Consider the following 20,892-nt stretch of genomic DNA (forward strand, 5'->3'; position numbering starts at 1 on the left):
TAAGAACAGATTGGAGAAAGTGTAAGGGTGGAGGGTTGCCTTGGTCAGCACAAGATGAATTTTATCTGCATTCATATTTTCTACATTTTCTTAGGCAGCTATCTTTTTGCCTATTCTCTACACCACTGTAATGAACTTTGAAATAGTCTTCCTTTGTTTGTGTTCCTTTTAAGATTTAATTTATACGCTTCTGAACATGAATATGTCAAATTTTGCTTCCATCATGTTAAATCAAACTGAAGGCACACTACCTACAGTATAAGATCCGAACTTTCTAGCTAAGTACATTCTCACTTCTATGCTTTGGCTCCATTTTTAGCCATAGTCTGCCTGGTTTGTTTTCATAGCCAACTTGAAAAGTTATCTTTTGTAAGAAACTTTCTCTGCTCTCTATATTGGACAGAACCTGCCTCACGCCCTTACCACACGATCAAATTTCACTACCCATTTTGCACTGTGAATCCCTTAGACTTATTTAATCCTTAACATCACACTAATTTGTATATTTATATAAATGAATGTGCAAGGTCTGTCTGGGAGGAGCTAGTGGGCAGCCTGTGCTTCTCAGAGTGAGAGTAAAGGTTGCATTGAATTTGTCCATTTGAACTTTTAGGTTTAACATTGAACCAAAATGTGATTGTCCAAACTATGTTACATGGTGAATATATCCTTTAGCACTCTCTACTTTCTGTGGTTAGTTCAATAAGGAGCGAATAAAGATGCAAAGTGAAAAGGATTTAAAGGGTAATCTCAGTACTTACCATACACACTAATAATAAGCATCCTGTCTTTGAAGTTAAGTCATAGTCAAATCAAATATCTATTTATTTTTGGCCTGCTTAACACTTTCCATTCATGACAAGAAAATGTGAATAAGAACCAGTACATTGATGAATTACTTATAGAAAGCACAGAGAAAAACATCTCTTACCACTCATAGGAGGAATCTATTATGAGCACCTAGCAATTGAAAATACATCTTAAAACTTTGTTTATTTTTATATTCATTTTTAATGGAATAAAGAAGAAAGATAAGTGTTAACATACCATAGATTCAATTCTTTCACTCAAAATTCTGTATTCTTGTGTACCTGGTGAGCTTAACTGATCATTGTATTCAACATTCATTATTGGAACGTTACTATGGTAAAAGCAAGACTTCTGATCTGGAAAAAAAAAAAAAGAAGGATCAGCCTCACTTATGAAGTAGTTAAATTTTTTTTCAGGATTATGGGAAGTTATAGTGTGCAAGTAAAATTGGTTTCCTTAAAAGAAAGAATAATCTACACTTAATATAAATGTAACTATTATAAAATTATTTTTCTTTCAGTATTTAAAAAAGATTGGCAAACCTAGAATTGTTAAACTCTGTATGAAATTTAAAGTAGTGTTTTATTATTTGAGACCTTAAACCTGTTTCAAAGTGCTACCTCTTTATTATTATATCTTACAGAGATTTATGGATCATTCAAGAAATATATAAATATCTATAGTATTGCTATTATTCATTTATCATTAAGAAATAATTCAAGTAACTGAATAATTGCAAAAATTATTTTACTGGAAGGGGACTGAGTGGGTAGGAGCAATGAGGGATGGAGGATGGGGTATGAAAAGGATTAAGATGTGTGAAACACATGGACCAACTCCCCATAATGACTGCAATCATTATGTACTGCAAACACTACTAATAAAAACTATCTTAAACAGTATTCTTTATAGAAGAACTAGTGTTTTGACATTAGCTTTTCTGTAATAAGCAAGAAAATAAATTTTCTTCCAGAATATCTAATCTACCTTGTCCTTGTTATTTTCATAAAAAGGGGCCTTCCAGAATACTTATTCAGCTGTGTGATGCGATAAAAATCTCTCAAACACTCCTACCTTTACACAACTCCAAACATCATGGAAAGGGATGTGATTCTAATAGAACTCACTTCAGGAAAAAAAAAAAAAGTAACCTCTCTTTTCAGAGTACTATAGTTTTCACTGTAGTGGTCTTTCACTTGCTTGGTTAGGTTAATTGCTGGGTATTTCATTCTTCTTGATGTTATCGTGAAAGGCATTGTTTCTCTAATTTCTCTCTTCCCGAGTTTATTATTGTTTTCAGAAATGCTATTTACTTTGGAAGAGAAGATTTTTTTTTTGCTGTTTGTTTTTGTTTTTTGGCACGAGGGATTGAACTCAGGTCCTTGAGCTTGTGAGGCAGGCAGCAGAACCTCTGAGCTAAATCCCCAGCCCGCTATTGACTTTTGAGTGTTGGCTTTGCATCCTGCTGTGCTACTGAATTTGGGTATTAATTCTGAGAGTCTTTTCATGGAGTTTTTGAGATCTTCTGTGTAGATAATCATATCATCTGCAAATAATAATAATTTAACTTCTACCTTTCCTATTTATATCCCTTTTATTTATTTCTCTTATCTAATTGCTCTGCTTACTGTTTTGAGGGCTATATTAGGTGGTGGTAGTAGACATTTTTGTCTTTTCCTGATTTTAGTGGGAAAGTGTTCAATTTCCATTTAGTATGATGTTTATCACTGGGTTGTCATTGATATCTTTTATCAGATTGAGATAAAGTGTTCTTTACCTATTTTCACAGGGACTTTCTCATGTATGGATTTTGTCAAATGCTTTTTCGGTATCTATTAAGATGATCTTGTCATTTTTGCCTTTGCTTCTGTTTATGTGGTGTATTGCATTTATTGGTTTTGCATATTGAACCACCCTTGTATCCCTGGAATAAATCCTGGTTGGTCATGATTTATGATCTTTTTGATACCTTTCTGCATTTTTGTCAGTGTCTTATTGAGAATTTTTGCAGCTATATTTATTAATGAGATTGGCCTAGAGGAGTCTTTTTGGTTAGGTTCTTTTCTGGATTTGGAATTAGGGTAATGCTTGCTTCTAGGAATGACTTTGGGAGTATTGCTTCCTTTTTTATTTAACTAAAGAGTCTGAGGAGTATTCATATTATTCTCTAAAGTTCTTGTAGAATTTTGCAATGAACCATAAGGACCTTTTGTTACTTGACATTTTAAAAAATTATTATTACTTCTTCAATTTCATGGACTGACATTGACTTATTTGGGATTTTTATATCTTCCTGGTTCAGTTTTCGTAGTTCTGTACCATGCTGTAGGGAATCTATCCATTTCTTCTCAATTTTTCTGTTTTGTTAGAGGATGGGTTCTCAGACTAGTTACTGATGACAGTCTGGATTTTGGCACAATCCATTTTGATTTCACCTTTTAAATTTATTGAATGTTCTTGGGCTTTTTCTTTCCTTGTTTTGGTAAGATTGACTTTTTATCTATTTGTTTATTCTTTCAAAGAACCAAATCTTTGATTCACTGATTGTTTATATTGCTTTTTTAGTCTCATTTTCATTTCTTTCTGCTTGATCTGTGTAACTTCTTTCCTTGTATTGGTGTTGGAGTTGGATTGTTCTTGCCTTTCTGGGACCTTGAGGTACATCAGCAGGTTATTTGAGCTTGCCCTATTTTCCCAATGTGCAAATTCATTGCTATAAAGTTCCCTCTTATGAGAGTTTTTATTGTGTTTCATAGGTTAATGTATTTCATACTGGCTTTATCATTTGATTATAGAACCTGTCTATTTTCTTCCTTCATTTATCTCTTTGTTTTCTTCTCTTTATATCCATCGATCATTCAAGAACGTATTATTTGATTTCCATGTCTTTGCATAGTTTCTGTGGTGTCTTTTGCCCTTGACTTCTAGTTTCATTGCATTACTATTTAATAATATGCATGAGAAGATTTCATTTTTTTTCATTTGTATAAGCATAAGCATGTTTTATGGGCTAGTATGTGGTCTATTTTGGAGAAAGTCCTATGTGGTGCCTAGAAAAATGTGCATTCTATTGATGTTGGATGGAACGCCCTGTAGGTATCTATTAAGTCTATTTGTTTGATGGTTTGATTCAATTCTGATATTTCTTTGTCTATTTATTTTGTCTATTTGATCTGTCCACTTGTAACAGTGGGGTATTGAGGTCCACCGTTATAATTGTATTGGTGTTTATCTGAATTTACATGTTCATTAATATTTGTTATATGAAGCTGAGCATGCTGGTATTTGCTGGATATATGTTTATAATTGTTGTATCTTCCTATTGAATCGCTCCCTTAACCAATATATAGTGACACTTTATCTCTTCTTATCAGTTTGGACTTGATGTGCACATTTTCTGAAATTTAGCATAGATATTCCTGGTTTTTTTTCACATTCCCATAGCATGGAATATTGCTTTCTAACCTTGGATTTTTAATTTGTGAATTTCTTTCTTTTGCGGGGGTTTTGGGATTTTTGTTTTTGTTTTTTTTTTGAGATAGGGTCTCACTATGGAGTTGAGACTGACCTGGAACTCACTGTGTTGCCCAGGCTGGTCTTGAACTCACAGAAATCCTCCTGCCTCAGCCTTCGGAGTGCTGGGATTACAGGTGTGAGCCACCACACCCAGCGTGATTTTTTTTTTTTTAATTAAATGTGCTTCTGGTATACTGAAAAATGTTGGATTTTGTTTCTTGATCCACTCTTCCAACCTGTATCTTGACTGGGGTACTGAGACCACTCCCACTGAGGGTTATTACTGAGAAGTATTGGCTTATTCTTGTTATTGTGTTCTTTTCTTATTGCTGTTTTTCCATTATTTATTGGCATTTTTGTCTTCTTTGTCTCTTTCCAGGGTATCCTTGAGAATTTTTTGTAATGCTGGTTTGGGTGGCAAATATGCTGATGTAGCTCCTTGTCATGTACATATCTCATTTCTCCATCAATTTTGAGATAATATTTTGCAGAATATATAAGTTGTGTTTGGAGGCTCTTGTTTTTTTAGAGCTTGAATTTCTTCACTCCAAGCCCTCCTGGACTTAAAGATTTGTGAAGAGAAGTCTGCTATAATTGCAATAGGTTTAACTTTATATGTGATTGTTGCCTTTCTCTAACAGTTTTTAAAAATTTTTGTCCCGGCGATGGACTTCTCATCATTTGAGTATAATTTGGTGTGGAAAGGTTCTCTTTTGGTCATGGCTATTTGGGCTTTATTTGTGTTACTTATCTATATGTTTATTTCTTTCCTTATGTTTGGAAAGTTTCTTCCAGTATTTCTGTGAACATTTTTTAATGCCATTTGTTTTCTTCTGATTTTTCATTTATTCCATTTACTCTTAGATTAGTTTTATTTGTATCATCTAGAAGCTGTCTGAGTCAGTTTTCATGTTGTCTGGTGTTCTTAGGGTGTGTAAGTAGTTGATCTTTGGAGACATCATTGTATATTAGTTCTTAAATTCTTTCCTCACATTGGTCACTTTTGCTGTTCACACTTTTGAATTAAGTTTGAATCTCTTGGACTTCAGATGCAGGCCTTGACAGGAACTCTATCATTTGCTAAACCAACCATAATGTTTTGTATCATTTTGTTCAGCTCACAGAGCTTTTTATTCCTGTCTTCTGAAAGCTCCTGCACCATTTTGGTTATTCTTTCATTATTTGTTTAGTTATATCTTCTTTGATTCTGCCGAGTACTTCTTTCATCTGTTTTCTAACCTCCTCTGTTCTTGTTTCAGGTAATTCATGTGTGTGGCTCATGCCATTCTCCTCTTGATTCCCACTGCTGCCTGCTGGGGCTTTTGAAGTTTTGGGAAGTTTTTTTTTTTTAACCTTGTCTTATGTTTCTATTTGAGTGTGTGTGTGTGTGTGTGTGTGTGTGTGTGTGTACTGATGTTGTGGATACTTATATTGTAAAGATTTTGTTGCTGTACGGAGATCCCTTTAGTTGTTTTTCAGTGATGTAATTTGAGCATGACTAGCTATAGTTCTTTACCTCAGCTCCATGATTTGACTACCTTGGTTAATTTGGGAAAGAAAGATGAAATACAGCAAGCCCAACACCACATTTTTTGGGACTGTACTCTAGTATTCATAATGTCACAAAGGCAATCTGAATGTTGGCTTGCAATAACCCTAACCAAAGCAAAAATAGTGTGCATACTCACAAACAACAACATCTAACACCCATAACAAACCAAGAAACTTATCTGTAATTTGGAATTCATGTTGGTTTTTTGTTGTTGTTTTTTTGTTTTTTTTTCTGAGATCAGCAATGCTGGGACAGTGCCCAGATCAAACATGCCCCTGCTCATGCTTCTAGATAGAGAAAGCAGTCAGAGACCAGATTTATACTGGATGCAGGCACCCGCAGGCACTAGGATCAGGGTGAGAATGTCAATGCTGTGACTTTCAAATTCAGAGCTACTAAGACTGAGCCTGGCCTCAGGCCATGTGGATGGGGCCTTTGTCTTTTAGCTCAAACCCTTCAGGAGATCTCTTTCCAGCCCCACCATGGCTGCCTGACCACCGCTGTCTCCCATAGCTGTCTGTCAGGCAGTCATTATGGGAATGTAATGCTGGAAATTCTGAAGTGAAACTTTCCATGGCCGCCCTGAGTCCTGAGCTCAATAAACCCTTCCCTGGAACGGTGTCCAACCATGCTGTCTCTCCAGGGATATGGCAGGCACTTGGACTGGAGCCATTCACTAGCCCTGGCCTCACGTGGGTTTAGCATCTACGCTCTTCCTGCAACTCACACACCTGCCTGTGTCTTCCACTGCCATATTTCTCCCTCTGGAATTCCTAGCTTTCACTTTTCTCTAGATTTGATCTTCCTTTCCCTTGATCCATAAACTGGGAGAAAAAGTGCAGATTATCCTTTTGCTTCTCTGCATTGTGTTCTGTCTCTTCAATCTCTCTATAGGTTTTAATTTTCCTGATGGAGCCTTCCTGGTTCCCAGTGTTCTACTTCTCTTTTGTTTTTCTTCCCCAAGTTGTTATTTTTCCAGTGTCTGGATTCCAAATTTCATAGAAGCTAAATTGCTTTTCTCCCAGAGGTCTTCAGTGAATCCTCTTTGTGTTTAAGTGTGACAACACAATGGCAAAATTCATTAATTTAATTTGAAACTTTATGCCTTTTTTTTTCTACCTCTCTAATTCATTTTAGGGCCAGTTTACTCCAGGTGGCCTTATAGCAAAATTTACTCATAATCTTTATATTTGATCAAGAAGGATGATTTCTCATTGCTTTTTATTCAAAACTGGTAAATTCATTGCATTATTGGAAGTGTTTCAACCTTTGCATAGTTAAATATTTATATCTTTTTCTTTAATTAAATACTATAAATTATGTGGCTTATTTTTTCTTTAAACTTTATACATAGCTGCCACAGGATTTGGATGATATAAAATAATTGCATCTAAAACAAAAATAACTTGAAAGTGAGTTTTTAGATGAAAATGATTAGAATGTTTTATATTTGCTAGTAAATTTGACATTTTTTACATATTAAGGCATCATCTGAGAGAACATTCATTGAGATTTTAAAGAAACTTGTGTATGAATGAGTAATGTATATCAATTCTTTATATTATTATTTCTTGTCTATATTTTTAAATTTTATTAATGATATAAAAACTTTTAAGATTAACAGTAGTGGAGTAAAGATAGCAGCAACAAATAGCCTTTCTGTGATCTGGAATTGAGACACCTGAAAAATAACAACTCAGTGAAGAGAATAAAAGAAGTAGATCTCTGGGGTTGAGAGAGAGAGCTGACAGGAAAACTAGAAATTACAGAGATTCTGGAAATAATGAAACAGCCTGTGAAGCTGACCCCAGCTTCCAGAGAAGGGTACACCCATCTCTACTGACAAAATGAGCCTGGAGAGAGGGATGGCATCTCGGAGGAGAGACAACAAACTGGTTCAGCAGTGCTAGCCCAAGAAAAGCCCTCAGATGTTGTAAACTGAAAAAATAATGTGGGGTTTTAGTTTCAAAATGATTCTTTCCACATGGCAGCCATTAGTGAGAGGGTTTAATCAGCAGCTATTTTAGGAAGCAGTTAATAGTTTAAGACTGATAATTCAATATTTCTGGGGTCACCTTAGCACAGTGAATGGGTGGGAGATGGCCACAAGAGACAGTTGCAGAAAGGGCACAGACTAGATATAGATCCCACCTCAGAAATTTAAACTCAGGCCGGAAACATGGGGATCACAGATGCTGGAGAGAAGCCAGCCTAGTCGTGTGGCTTTCAGAGGGCGTGGGACTAAATATTCTGGTATGAAGTCTAGCTGTCTTCTTGGACATTCAGCCAGCTGCCAACATCAAACACGAAACTCAGGAGCCTGATTATTTTCCCATCTACAAATATGAACAAGGATATGTCAGGCTAGGATGGTGTGGTGATTGGTTAACTGATAGTCAGCTTGAGTGGGAACAGCAAGCTGAATTGAATTAGTGTGATTCTGGGGAACAGTATAAAAGGAGAGCAGGGAGGAGGATTTTAGGCTAATTTCCTGTGAAGAGGCTTTGGCTGTTCTTTTCAGCTATTGTCTTGGGTTCAGCTTTGCCTTCCGCTGAGGATGGCTGTTCCCCTGGAAGGAGTTCTGGTCCTCTCCTTCACCGTGAGCACTGTCTTCTGGCCTTTGGCACAGACACTTTGGCTGAGAGCTCTGCTTTGCCCTGGGTGTTACTCATGGTTCTTGATGCAGATTCTAATATGAGCCTTTCAGCATATAGCTCAAATACTAGCCTCTGGTACGGAGGTTCCCATGGATGAATGCACCTATACAAGTCAGATTAGTCGGATTCTGTTTGGTGTTTGCTACTCCCCTGTGTTGCGCTCTGTTTCCTCAGAAAAGCTCCATGTCTGTGACAAGCTTGAAGGCTGAGTTGCAAGCCAAGATCCAAGAGTGTCAACCTAAATTACGACATGTGTACTTCAACAAGGGATTGTGAAGTAAAGGAAGACACTTGGATGGCTAATCCTGCCACCTGCAAACCTGGCAAAGCCACGTCCATGAGGAAAATCCTGTTTGATCTGGGTTCTCCCAGTTTAAAAAAAAAAAAAAACTTTTGGAGATTCACATTAGCCTTTTAGAATTTAAAAATGCTAATAGTATACCTCACAAAGCTAGAGAAAGAAAAGAAGACTAAAATTTGTGTGGAACTAGAAAAGACCTAGAAAAAGCAGCCATGGGAAATAAGAGAAGAGAAGCAGGTGACACAATCCTAGACTTCAGGCTACATTACAAAGCCACAGCGATTAAAAGAGAAAGCATTAGAGTGGCACAAAACTAGACATGTGCACCAATGAAATAGAATAGTACATGCAGGAAAAATTTCAGGCAGAAACGTTTGCCAGACAAAAGATAGCCTCTTTAACAAGAGGTGCTGGGAAAACAGGCTGTAAACTTGAAGATGAATCTAGACCCGTGTCTCTCACTATGTAATCAAAATGGGTCAAAGATCTAAATATTGAAACAGAAACAACCTCCTGAAAGATAAAAAAGTAAAACACCTGATGATATAGGCAAGGTCTTTCTGAACAGAACCTCAATTGCATAACAAGTAACATAAAGAATCAACAAATGGGATTATATCAAATTAAAAAGCTTCTGTACACCAAAGGGAACAACCAACTGAGGGAAGAGACAATCTGTACAGTGGGAAAATTTTTTTATGGCCAGGAATTCCTCAAAGAACTAATATTTAGAATATAGCATAATAAAAGGCCCAATCAAAAAAATGGGCAACTTAAACAGAAACTTTTCAGAAGTAGAAGTAGAAATGGTCAATATATACATGAACAAATGGTCAACATCGCTGGCCATTAGAGAAATGCAAATTAAAATAATATTGATTACATCTTACTCCAGAAAGAATGGCTATTATCAAGAAAAGAAACAACAAATGGTGGAGAGGCTGTGGGGGAAAAGGAACACTTCTACATCTTTATGAAATTCATTACATAGAGTCTTCAAAAACTAAAAACAAATAGAAATTTTACTTAACCCAGCTGTTTCCCTTGTAGATATTTTCCTGAAAGAGTTAAAGACATTTTACCATGGTGATGTATTGCCTACCTGTGTTTATAGCAGCATAATTCCTAATAGCTAAATCTTGTAAGCAGCCTTATGTCCATCAACAGATGAATGATAAAGAAAGTATGGTATTTATAGACTATGGAGTACTACTCTGCCATAAAGAAAGATAAACTTAAGTCATCTGTAGGGAAATACATTTACTTCAAGGCCATAATATCAAGGGAAATAAATAACACTCATAAACTTAAATATTGTATGAGAAACCAAACATAGAAGTAAAGAGCAAATAAAAAATAGATAATAAGAAGTAAGGCCATAGATCTTTTGCAAAAGGAAAGGGGGCCGAGAGAGAGAGAGAGAGAGAGAGAGAGAGGAGGGAAGAGCGGGAAGGGGATGAAAAAGTACTGAGATGGGCTGTGAACATACATCAGCTCCTCAGGGTGAATGTAATTATTGCACACTGCAACTGTACTAACAATTTTTTAAAAAATATAAAAGAGAAATAATAAAAGCACATAATCTTTTTATAAGTTTTACATTACCTGTTCGCTACTGCAAATTTGTCTACTGATCATCATACATTTCTACTTTATGTTAAGACTGTGTTCAGGAGACAGAGAATGAATAAACAAATATTTAGGTATGTTCAAATTTTAGGTGTTAAATGAGTTTCTTTTTAACATTTCATGTTTATGAATTTATCAGGTTACTTTACAGAAAAGGCAAATACACTATTAATGAAAAAAATACCAAATTTTAGCATCAAAAATATGAAGAGATTTAAAAAATTTTTACAGTGGTTCTTGCTTGAGTGATAATGTTTGGTACACTCAAAATGTATGCTTTGTATATTGAAAAAGGCCAAAAAGAGAAGAGATAAAATGCTTTTTGAAAGGAAATGTAGATGTGAATATATATTTAGAGAAAATTCTAAGTAAGATTATCTTATGTTAGGAAATAAAAGTAGCCACAGGTGTGGTGGCACATCTATAATCTTAGCAATCCAGAAGCTTGGGCATGAGGTTTGTGTGCTTGTATGATTCGAGCTAAAACAAACAAACAAACAGACAAACAAAACAAAAACTAAACAAAATAAAAGAAAAAGAGCAAGAGAATAAGATGGTGAGAAAGCAAGAGAGCAAGTGAGAGAGAAAAGAAGGAACGATAGAAAGAAAAAGGAGAAAAGAATGAATAGCAGCAACCAAAGAGAGATGACATTCTTAACCCGAAGTATATTTCATTGTTTGGTATGAACAGTGATTAATAATAATCTTTGATACTTACCGAAAGCTAAATAGTGAATGAGTAGACCTACGATCATGGCCGCGATCCCTACCACCGCAATGACAGTGACAAACACTACCCATGGGTTCATGAATCTCGAATTTGGTGGCACTCTTGTTGGCCTTAAAAGAGCAGGAAAAGAAACGATGACTATTTCACCCATACAGTTCATCATTCATGGATGATCATCTGTATTCCTCAGTCTCTTATCTTACACGTGTTTGTAATTATAGAAATAAAACCTGGTTATGAACTGGGCAGCATGAGGCCCTCCTTCTTGATTTTTCCCCCAAGGTTTTTTGTTGTTATTATTGTTGAGATTTTGGATTTGTTGTTGTTGTTGTTATTTCCTACATAAAACTATCAACTATTTCTTAGTTCAATGAAAGAGTAAAGAAACCTGACCTATGGTTTGGAATTGCTTTTTCTCCTACCAATAGATAAAGTTCTCAAAAAACTTAAACAAATCAAACAGAACAACAACAACAAAACTATTCTGTTTTACTGCAACATCTTCATTATAGTGATGCTCTTTCTCTTATCAATGACAGTAAGGGCAGAGGCAAAGGGCTGAGACACAGGAGAGCAGCAAGACCTGAAAGGTGTTAGAACTGCCCCAAACTAGAAGATTTGTGTGATTTATCATTTTTCCCCCCCAGGATTGTCTTCTATTAGGCATATCAATGGAGAAAAATCATAATAAATTTGTAAATGAACTTTCTTTTACTTATTTATTTTCCCATTTATTTTTTATTTTGGGGTAGCATTTAAATGACTTTATTTTCCTTGAGGATATAAATCACTTTGTACTCCTTGGAGGTACAGAGGTGATTGGGTAAATGGTGAGAGGCCTGAGCCTGCCTATTTAATGCTTTTCTGAGAATTGGAAAAAGGCAACTCCTTCAGGAGACAAGAATTTTAGAAGGCTGTCCCTTGGGCTGAATGTAGTTCCACGCTGGGGCAGACAGCTCAGAAAGCATACTCAGTGAGAGTAAACTACAGCTTACTGCCTATCTTCCTCCAAACCATGCATGGTCTGTCGTAACTTGCAAAAATAGCACAACTGTAAATAACAGCACAGAAATGATGTGTTGATGTTCTGGAATCTACTATTTGTGTGGAAAGTCAGTGTAGGATGAAAAATCTTCTCATAAACTTTGCAAATTGATGCGGGCAAATGACTAGCATGCATGTGCGTGTGTGTGTGTGTGTGTTTGTGTGTGTAAAGTGCAAGAGGAATTGGGGTACATGAAAACATACCACCGATAAGCTTGAGTATAAACTCAGCTGCTTCCCTGGCTGGTTAGGCTTTGCCCTTCCTGGAACTCAGACCATACCCTGGTGCTTAAAGCGTGTCTACAATAGGACAAATTCACCTTTCTTGCCAGTAGAGAAGCAAATGCCTTTCCAGTTGAGGCTCTATATATTCTAATTGGATCTCACTGTGCAGGAATTCTGGAAGTCAATGATCATCCTTCTCCAGTTTATTATGATGATTATTATTGAAATAGATTTCAAATCCTTTTTTTTTTAAAGACAGGGTCTTACTGTGTAGTTGAAACTGACCTGGAACTCACTATGTAGAAAGTCTGGTCTCGAACTCATAGAGATCCTCCTGCCTCGGCCTCCTGAGTGCTGGGATTACAGGGGTACATCACCACATCTGGTGGTTTCAAGATACTTTACAGCAATTGCTGCTTGACTTAAAAATATTTTCACTGAAGGGAGGGTAGGGATAAGGGGAAAAAATGAGAACCAAGATCTGTCATATAACGGTGCAAGATCCCATTGGTGAATGTGACTGTACTGTACACCTAAAATGTACCAATAAACTCAATGAAAAAAAAAACATTTTCACTGATGCCAGTATTTGAGGTTTGTGGTCTATACTAAACAAAATTTTCAGAGAAGGAAAAGAGTGAATATGCTCCTCTACATTGTATCAAATCTTAATTTGGAGCCTGCTAAATAGAAAAACAGTACTAGTTTGTAATATTGTCTTCATTAATATTCACTTAATGTTCCCAAAATAAGGAAGACATTAATTTTCTCCAAGAAAACAAGATCATTTTGTCTTTTTGAAATTTCCTGTGTTCTAGTGACAGTCTTTCAGATGAGGACCTGAAATATAAATGATTTTATTAATTGACTTTTCTGAGCACATTAACTTCTGGATTGTAAAGGATATTGAAAAAATGTAGATGGAGAACTAGATGAGAGTTAGGAGCTATGGATTCAAGCACCCTCTCTGTCAACTCTAAACTATGAGCTCTCACATGTGTCAGAACTACTCCAAGCTCCATCTTATTCTAAAAATGCACAAAACAAAGTTTTCCGTATCCAAAGAGAATAAAATAAAATAGCCTACATGACAATGATTTGTGGAGTAGTGGTCCCTGGAATTTAAGGCATCACGACAGAGGTAGCTGAGGTATAAGATCTCTGAGAATGGACAGTGTTGTGGCAGCGAGTATCACGTGATCGTGGGGACGCCCTTTCTTCTCCCGGAGTCTCAGGGCCCTCGACTCTGGACCCCAGGGTCAGTACACGCTGTACAGGAGTTTGGTGGGAATTAAAGCATGCTGTATGGGCTCTGTATAAGCTAAAAGGGCTATGGACTCACACACACACACACACACACACACACACACACACACAAAACTTTCTAGTAAAACACATTTTTTCAATACTGACTTTAATTGTTATTACCTTATTGCTATATTTCAATTTATACTATTGTTAGAAAAAAATCCTGCATTGCTTTTAAAACGATTTCATCTGTTTTGTTTATATTTTTGTTTGTATGATTAGAAGAAAAAAAATCCTACATTTCATTTAAAATATATGATTTCATCTGTTTGTGCTTATTTACTCGACTATCTACACCCTTTTCATTTTACTCTTTACTCATTATTTTTTTAGAGATGACTTCTAAATTGACACCTTTGTAACATTTTTCACCAACTACAGTTTATTCAGCTGCATTCTGAGTGTTATTACAGGGAACTTTGTACTGAAAAGAAGGAATGTGTCCTTATACTCCTTCATCAGTGTATTTTCAGAGTATATTCATTTTTTAGGCTTCTGTAATTATTAATTGCTTTACTCAGAAGTTGTTTGAGATTTACAAGCTTGCTATTTTGTCAGACATTCAAAAATAAATAAGGTACCTTTCTCCATTGTAGGTGGGAGTGCAGACTAGTGCAACCACGGTGGAAATCAACATGGAGATACCTCAGAGAACTAGGATTAGAGGTTCCAGTTGACCCAGCTATACTTCTGCTGGGTATCCTTCCAAAAGAATTTTAAAAAATCATATCACAGTGATATATGCCCACCTATGTTTATAGCGGCACAGTTTATAATAGGTAAAACTTGGAAACAGCCCATTTGTCCATCAGTTGGAAACTGGATAAAGAAGATGTGGTTTTTCTATAAAATGGAATACTATGCAGCCATAATGAAAGAGAAATTAGATTCTTTCATAGGAAAATGGATACATATTGAGGATGTACTCCTAAGTGAAATAAGTAAGTCACACACGTATAAATACCAAATAGTTTCCTGGTGTGAAAAGTTATAATGATACATAAGATCGTAATAATATAATTAACAATGTAAAATAGGAAGAAAAGAGATAAAGGTGTAGGGAAAGTGGGAAGGGTAGGGGAAAGGTAATAAAGGAAAAGAAAAAAATATGAGAAAATGAAAAATGGAACTAAATTGTTTGTAAATGGGGAGGGGAGGAGGGGGTGAAGGGAGGGCTGGGACAATGAGAACCAAGACCTGTCATGTAACAGTACAAGATCCCAATGATGAGTGCAACTGTATTGTATACCTAAAATGTTCCAATAAACTCAATGAGAGAAATAAATAAATAAGGTAATTTTTTTTTTTTTTTTTTGGATACTGGGGATTGAACTCAGGACCTTGCTCTTGTAAGGCAGGTGTGGTGCCACTGAGCTAGATCCCCAGCCCAAGGTAAAATTTAATTACTTCAAAGTAATAAGTAAAATGTGCTACATCAGTATTCCACATTCAATTGGACCTGAGAAGTCAGAGCAAGAACTTTTGGATAAAGGTGGGAGGAGCTCTCAGCAATCTTTGTGAAGCATGTGTCACTTGAGCTATGCCTTGAAGGATGAGTAGGCCTTGTGGGAAAATGGAGAAATGTTCAAAGGAGTTTTTTAATCTCTATTCATTTGAGAAGTGCAAATGAAAACAACACTGAGATTCTACCTCACCCCAGAAAGAATGGCTGCTATCATGAACTAGGACTGGTAGTCCCATTTGACCCAGCCATCCCCCTGCTGGGTATCTTCCCTGAAGAATTCAAAGAATCATACCACAGTCATGCATGTGTTCTCATGTTTATAGCAGAACAATTTGTGATAGCTAAAACTTGGAAGCAGCCCTATTTCCCATCAACAGGAGACTGGATAAAGAAAATGTATGTGTTTTTTTAAAAAAAATATATTGGAGTACTACTCATCCACAAAGAATGAGAAACTAGAGACATCTATAGCTAAATGGATGCACCTTGAGGCCATAATTTTAAGTGAAATAAATAGGATACATATGTGTAAATACCTAATAGTTTCTTGTGTGAGAAACTGAAAGCATAAATAAGTACTAAAATGTATGATACATAATGTGAAATAGGAAGAAAAGGTGCAAAGGGGAAGGGAAAGTGAGAAAGGTATGGGAAAAGAAAGATGGGAATGGAATTAGCATGAGAAAAAGAAAAAATAGAAGCAAAGTTTTTGTAGATAGGGATGGATGGAGGGGTTGAATGGAGGGCAGGGGAATGGGGAAAAACTAAGAACCAACATGGATTATGTAAAAGTGCAAATTTCCAATGATGAATGTCATTACACTGTATAACTTAAATGTACTAATAAAATTAATTAAGAAAAGAAAGAAAATGGAGAAACAAAGGCAAAAGAGGTAGAGAATTTATGAGACTTTATGTACTGAATTTGAGTTATTTTGATCACAGAAATAGTTTGAGTTTTTGAGGTATTTTAATAATAAAAATTATTCTCAATTTATGATGAGGTTATATGTGAGTAAACCTATCTTTATAGCAAGTGGAAAATATTGTGAATGAAAATGCATTTAATGCACCCAAACTGTTGAATATCTTAGCTTAGCAGTGCATACAGAGTGCACTCTAAAGAACTGCTGTACAACCTCCTGTTCATGTGAGTAACTGAGCATTTTGTGTCACTACTATTTTCCAGCATTACAGGACAGAATCATAGTGCTCATTTCTGGACAGAGAAAAGATCAAAATTCAAATTTTGAAATATGGAATTTGCTACTGTATTGTTTATACATGATAAGTTGAAAAATTATTGTCAAACTATGATAAAGTCAGGGACCCTTGCATTTTATTTTATCTTACTTGTGTGCTAACCCGGACAAGTGTGTCCATGCTGAATAAAGATCCTGAGATGGAGGTCTCAGGTCTTTTTTGAAGTCATTATTTTAGAGGTAGTATTTAAAGCTCTGAAAAAGGGTATGTGATACCAACTTATCTTACTACATTTGGAATGAAAAATATACACAGACCTACTACGTATGTTTCTAGGTTCATATATTCATGAATTTGATTTCATAATTTCCTTGTTATAGCCTAAGGTATACAGTAATACTGAGAAGCACCTAGTAATTATGATGATTGTGTGTGTGTGTGCACGTGAGAGTGCATGCATATGATGTTTGGTATGTGTGTGTATAAAATTTAGGGAGCCACTGATTAGCATTTACAAACATGATCACACCACCGTCCTATGTGAAGTCATTTTATATATGACACTAAAAATACAATGACCTATGCTCCACGGAAAAAGAAATTTCACTATGGTTTACAAATAACAAGAAATTTAACTATTCTTCTTTTACTAACCTATGCTAATTCCAGAAGAAAGCACCGGTAGTCAAGTGAAAGCAAGCTAAATAGTTACTCATGCTGGGTGCTTACACGTGTTTCTTTAAAGTTGATGGAAGGGCCACACCTACTTCATTAATCCCTCAGTCAGTAGCTAGTTATTTCAGGTACTTATGTCATGGTATGATGAGTCCAAGGTCAAAGTTTTAATCTTGGATAGAGTTTCTTCACTAGCTCACAGGAATAGGTGGAGCACTTATTCTTATTTGCTTTTGCAAATGTGTGCTCCTCGGGTAGTGAAACCTCACTCTCACGTCCACCTCCACCCCAAGAAAGAAAGAAAGAAAGAACATAAATATTTAATGAAACAAGATGGTATTAGCACAAGCTACACCCCCTGCAGGCCACACTGATTACTTCTCTAAGACTGTCCTGTAGAATAGCATTTGTTTTTCTCATGTGGGGCAACACCTTTTTAAATGTTTCATATTTTAACACATTCTAGGATATCAAGAATGAAATTCTTGATGCAGAATGTTTATCAGATATTGAGGATAACTCTGGGTATTTATCCTTAATTTATTATCTCAACTTTTGATGCTTCTGGAGATACTAGCCCAGGAATTTCCACTATGATCTTATGTTTCCTTGAGATCCTGACTTTATCTCCTTCTTTCCTGCACCCCCATGTGCTGCTCCACACACCCTGGCTTCCCTGCTTCTACTCAAGTACAAAAGGAATTTCCAGTTTGGGGGCTTTGTGCTTGCTGCCCCTTGGCCTGGAATACCCTTGTCCCAGGTTTCTATAAAGCTCTCTCTATTGCTTCCTTCAAGACTTTCTTCAGTTGACATCCCAGTGAAAACTTCCTAGCAACTTCATTTAAAAATATGTGTCTTCTTGCTGTTTTACTATTAATTGCTTTCTTATTTTGCAGACAATTTCTAGCCTCTAAATATATTATACAATTTACTGGTTTTGTTGAAAAGTTCCATGAGGGACCTTTTTTTTTAACGTAACTTCCCTCCACCTTCATCTTAGAATGGTTCCACTACTCATATTTATTTATATTCAGTACATCCAACAGCTTTTCCTAGAAAGACATTGACGAGAAAAAGAAATGATTCTGATACAGAAAAAAACTGTAAAAGAATGTGGCATATTCCCAGAAGAAGAGCGTTTAGGAATGGGGCTGATTTTACAGCTTTTTTAGGGAAAATATTTCTGGATGTTAGAAGACTTATTCAAAGAAACTAAAAAATGCTTCCTTTTAAAATCAGAATGTGAAAAATAAGACGACAGATTAGAGCTAGCAGCACTGAAAAGTCGCTCAGAGCTTGCTTGCCAGGATCTGCTTTTGACTAAGACTGATTCTACCATGCTTGAGGAGGCTGAAGAGCCAAACCATAACCAAACCTAAGGACACACCACACGGAGGGAGAATCTAACTAAAGAGATCTCCACAGCAAGCCGAGAGTCTCTCTGCCATAACAGGGATCTTCAGCTGCAGCACCAGAAACATGAGAAAACAAGGCAATGAGATGCCTCCAAAAACCATGTAACTCTTCCAAAATTCAGAGGCACTAAAGTAGAGGAAACCACAGGCAAACCACTAAACAAAAGGGGTCAAAATTTTTAAAGAGATTAAAAAAAAAAAGAAGAAAAGAAACACATTAGCAAAAGCATAAGATGCTCAGAAAGCTCAATGAAGATTTAACTGAACGAGTAAAAGATTTTACTAATGAAATGTTAAATGAGATTACAGAAAAAACAAGCTAATAGAATTAAAAACAAGATAATGCAAAATATAAATGGCCATGTTGGTAAAGAATTAAAAATTATGAAAAAAAAGCAAGCAGAAATGCAATATAAGAAACATTCAGTGGAACGTGAACAACCATAGGGGAGAGAGAGAGACTGAAGACAAGACGGAAGAAGGCAGTGCTAAACTCAACGATGCCATAAAGATGGCGGCAAGACATCATCCAATGTGACTCAACCCGACTTCAGAATTACAGAAATAAAGAAAAAGAGAAGATAACAAAAAATGTATACAAAATGTACTCACTGATATGACAGAAAACCATACAAATCTAGGGAAGAAATTCAATATCCAAATAAAAGAGATATAAAACTCAAAATAACCCTAAACAGGAAGGACTTCTCCATGACACATCATAATCAAAACTCTAAAATTCAACTAGAAGAGAAAATGCTAAAAGTTATTGTTATACAGGCTTACTGTACAGCAAATAACCCGTAAAAGCAAGCCAGTAGGAATAATGTGCTTTTCTCAGCGAAAAAACTTTAAAGGCCTTGAGAGATGAAGTAAAGTTTTTTAAGATATAAAACAAAATAATCATTAACCCTGACTTGGATATCCTATATAATTAACTTTCAAAATAGATGGAGAAGTGAAGACTTTCTGTGACAAATAAATCCTAAAGAAATATATGACCATTAAACCAGCATTGGAAAAAATACTTAAGACAATTCTAGACAAAGACAGGGAGGCTGTCAGCACCAAAGAGCCCAAAGGAAATTATACAATAAATTGGGAGAAAACAAAACAAAAAAGAAACAGAAGAATCAGCACTTGGAAAAATAATATAGTAAATGCCTTATAATAATAACTCTGTGTCAATGGTCTTAACACCCTCATCAAATAACAGAATAGCAGACTGACCCAAACAAGAAAATGCACCATTATATTGCTCACCAGACGCACAACTCATGCAAAAGAAAGCACATGTATTGAATAAAATAAAAAAAGACTGAAAATGATACTCAAATTCAGAGCAAGCAGGAATAGCTCTCTTATTTTCAGACATGTTACATTTCAAATCAAAAGTGTAGGAAGAGACAGATTTGGCCATTATATGCTGGTAAGGGAACAATTCAACAGGAAAAGATAACAATTGTAAATATTTGGGCACTGAATGTTGGTGCACCAACTTCACAAACAAAACAAAACAAAACCAACTACTGGACATAAAAAGACAGCTGCCAATATAATCATAGTGAGTGACTTCAGTATCCTACACTCATAAGTAGATATACATAAACTACACACAAAAAAACTCAACAAGGACATATCAGTTAAAACATACTATTAAACAAGTACAGTTAATTATATAGATCAGAGTGGAAATTAATGAAATTAAGAAGAAAAATCCTAACCCTAGCCCTACCCTAAAGAAAGAATTGGTTCTTTGAAAGGATAAACAACGTGAATAAACACTTAGCCAAACTTACCAAACATTAAGAAAGGAAAGAAAAATTTGTATCAAAGCCAGGTGTGGTGGCACATATATGTAATTCTAGGACTACTTGAGACTAAGGTAGGGGGATTACTGCAGTTTTGAGACTGGCCTGGGCTATACAATGAGCTCATATTAAGACCTTTCCTAAAACACAAAACAAAAAACAGGAAAAAGAAAGAAAATACAGGTACAAATTCCATATGATGAGTGTTATCATTATGTATATTTAAAATGTATGAATAAATGTTTTGCTTAGAAAAAGAAAAAAAATGAATGAAATCAAATGTAAAAAGGCAAAACTATATAGGACAGCACCAAAATCCATTTTATAAAAAACTACTTTGAAAACTTATATTTCTTAATCAGAGTACCTAGAAGAAATAGAAAAATTACAAGTGACTTACCAAAATTGAAGCAAGATATAAAACCCTGAATGGAATAAGCAGGCAATGAAATAGAGGCAATAATAAAAACTCTACCAATAAAGAAAAACTCAGGGCCTCACAGGTTTACTTCAGAATTCTACCAGGATTTCAGAGAAGTTCCCTAATCAAA

The 20,892-nt window shown here is 35.6% G+C and overlaps 1 protein-coding gene across 1 annotated transcript in view; it reads right to left on the bottom strand.

The window, feature by feature from the left end:
• Positions 1 to 11,355, bottom strand: part of LOC104853273 (transmembrane serine protease 11D) — a 59,584-nt gene extending 48,229 nt beyond the window's left edge. Inside the window, exons 1-2 of the mRNA XM_010611178.2 lie at positions 11,184 to 11,355; positions 1,048 to 1,166 (exon numbers count right to left, since the gene is read on the bottom strand). Coding sequence (XP_010609480.2) covers positions 1,048 to 1,166; positions 11,184 to 11,355 — 291 coding nt within the window. The remainder of the gene's footprint in view (positions 1 to 1,047; positions 1,167 to 11,183) is intronic.
• Between the last annotated feature and the right edge of the window lie 9,537 nt (positions 11,356 to 20,892).

The sequence above is a fragment of the Fukomys damarensis genome, unplaced genomic scaffold, assembly GCF_012274545.1.
Source record: "Fukomys damarensis isolate Sample0158 unplaced genomic scaffold, DMR_v1.0_HiC HiC_scaffold_35, whole genome shotgun sequence".
NCBI classification, from domain to species: domain Eukaryota; kingdom Metazoa; phylum Chordata; class Mammalia; order Rodentia; family Bathyergidae; genus Fukomys; species Fukomys damarensis.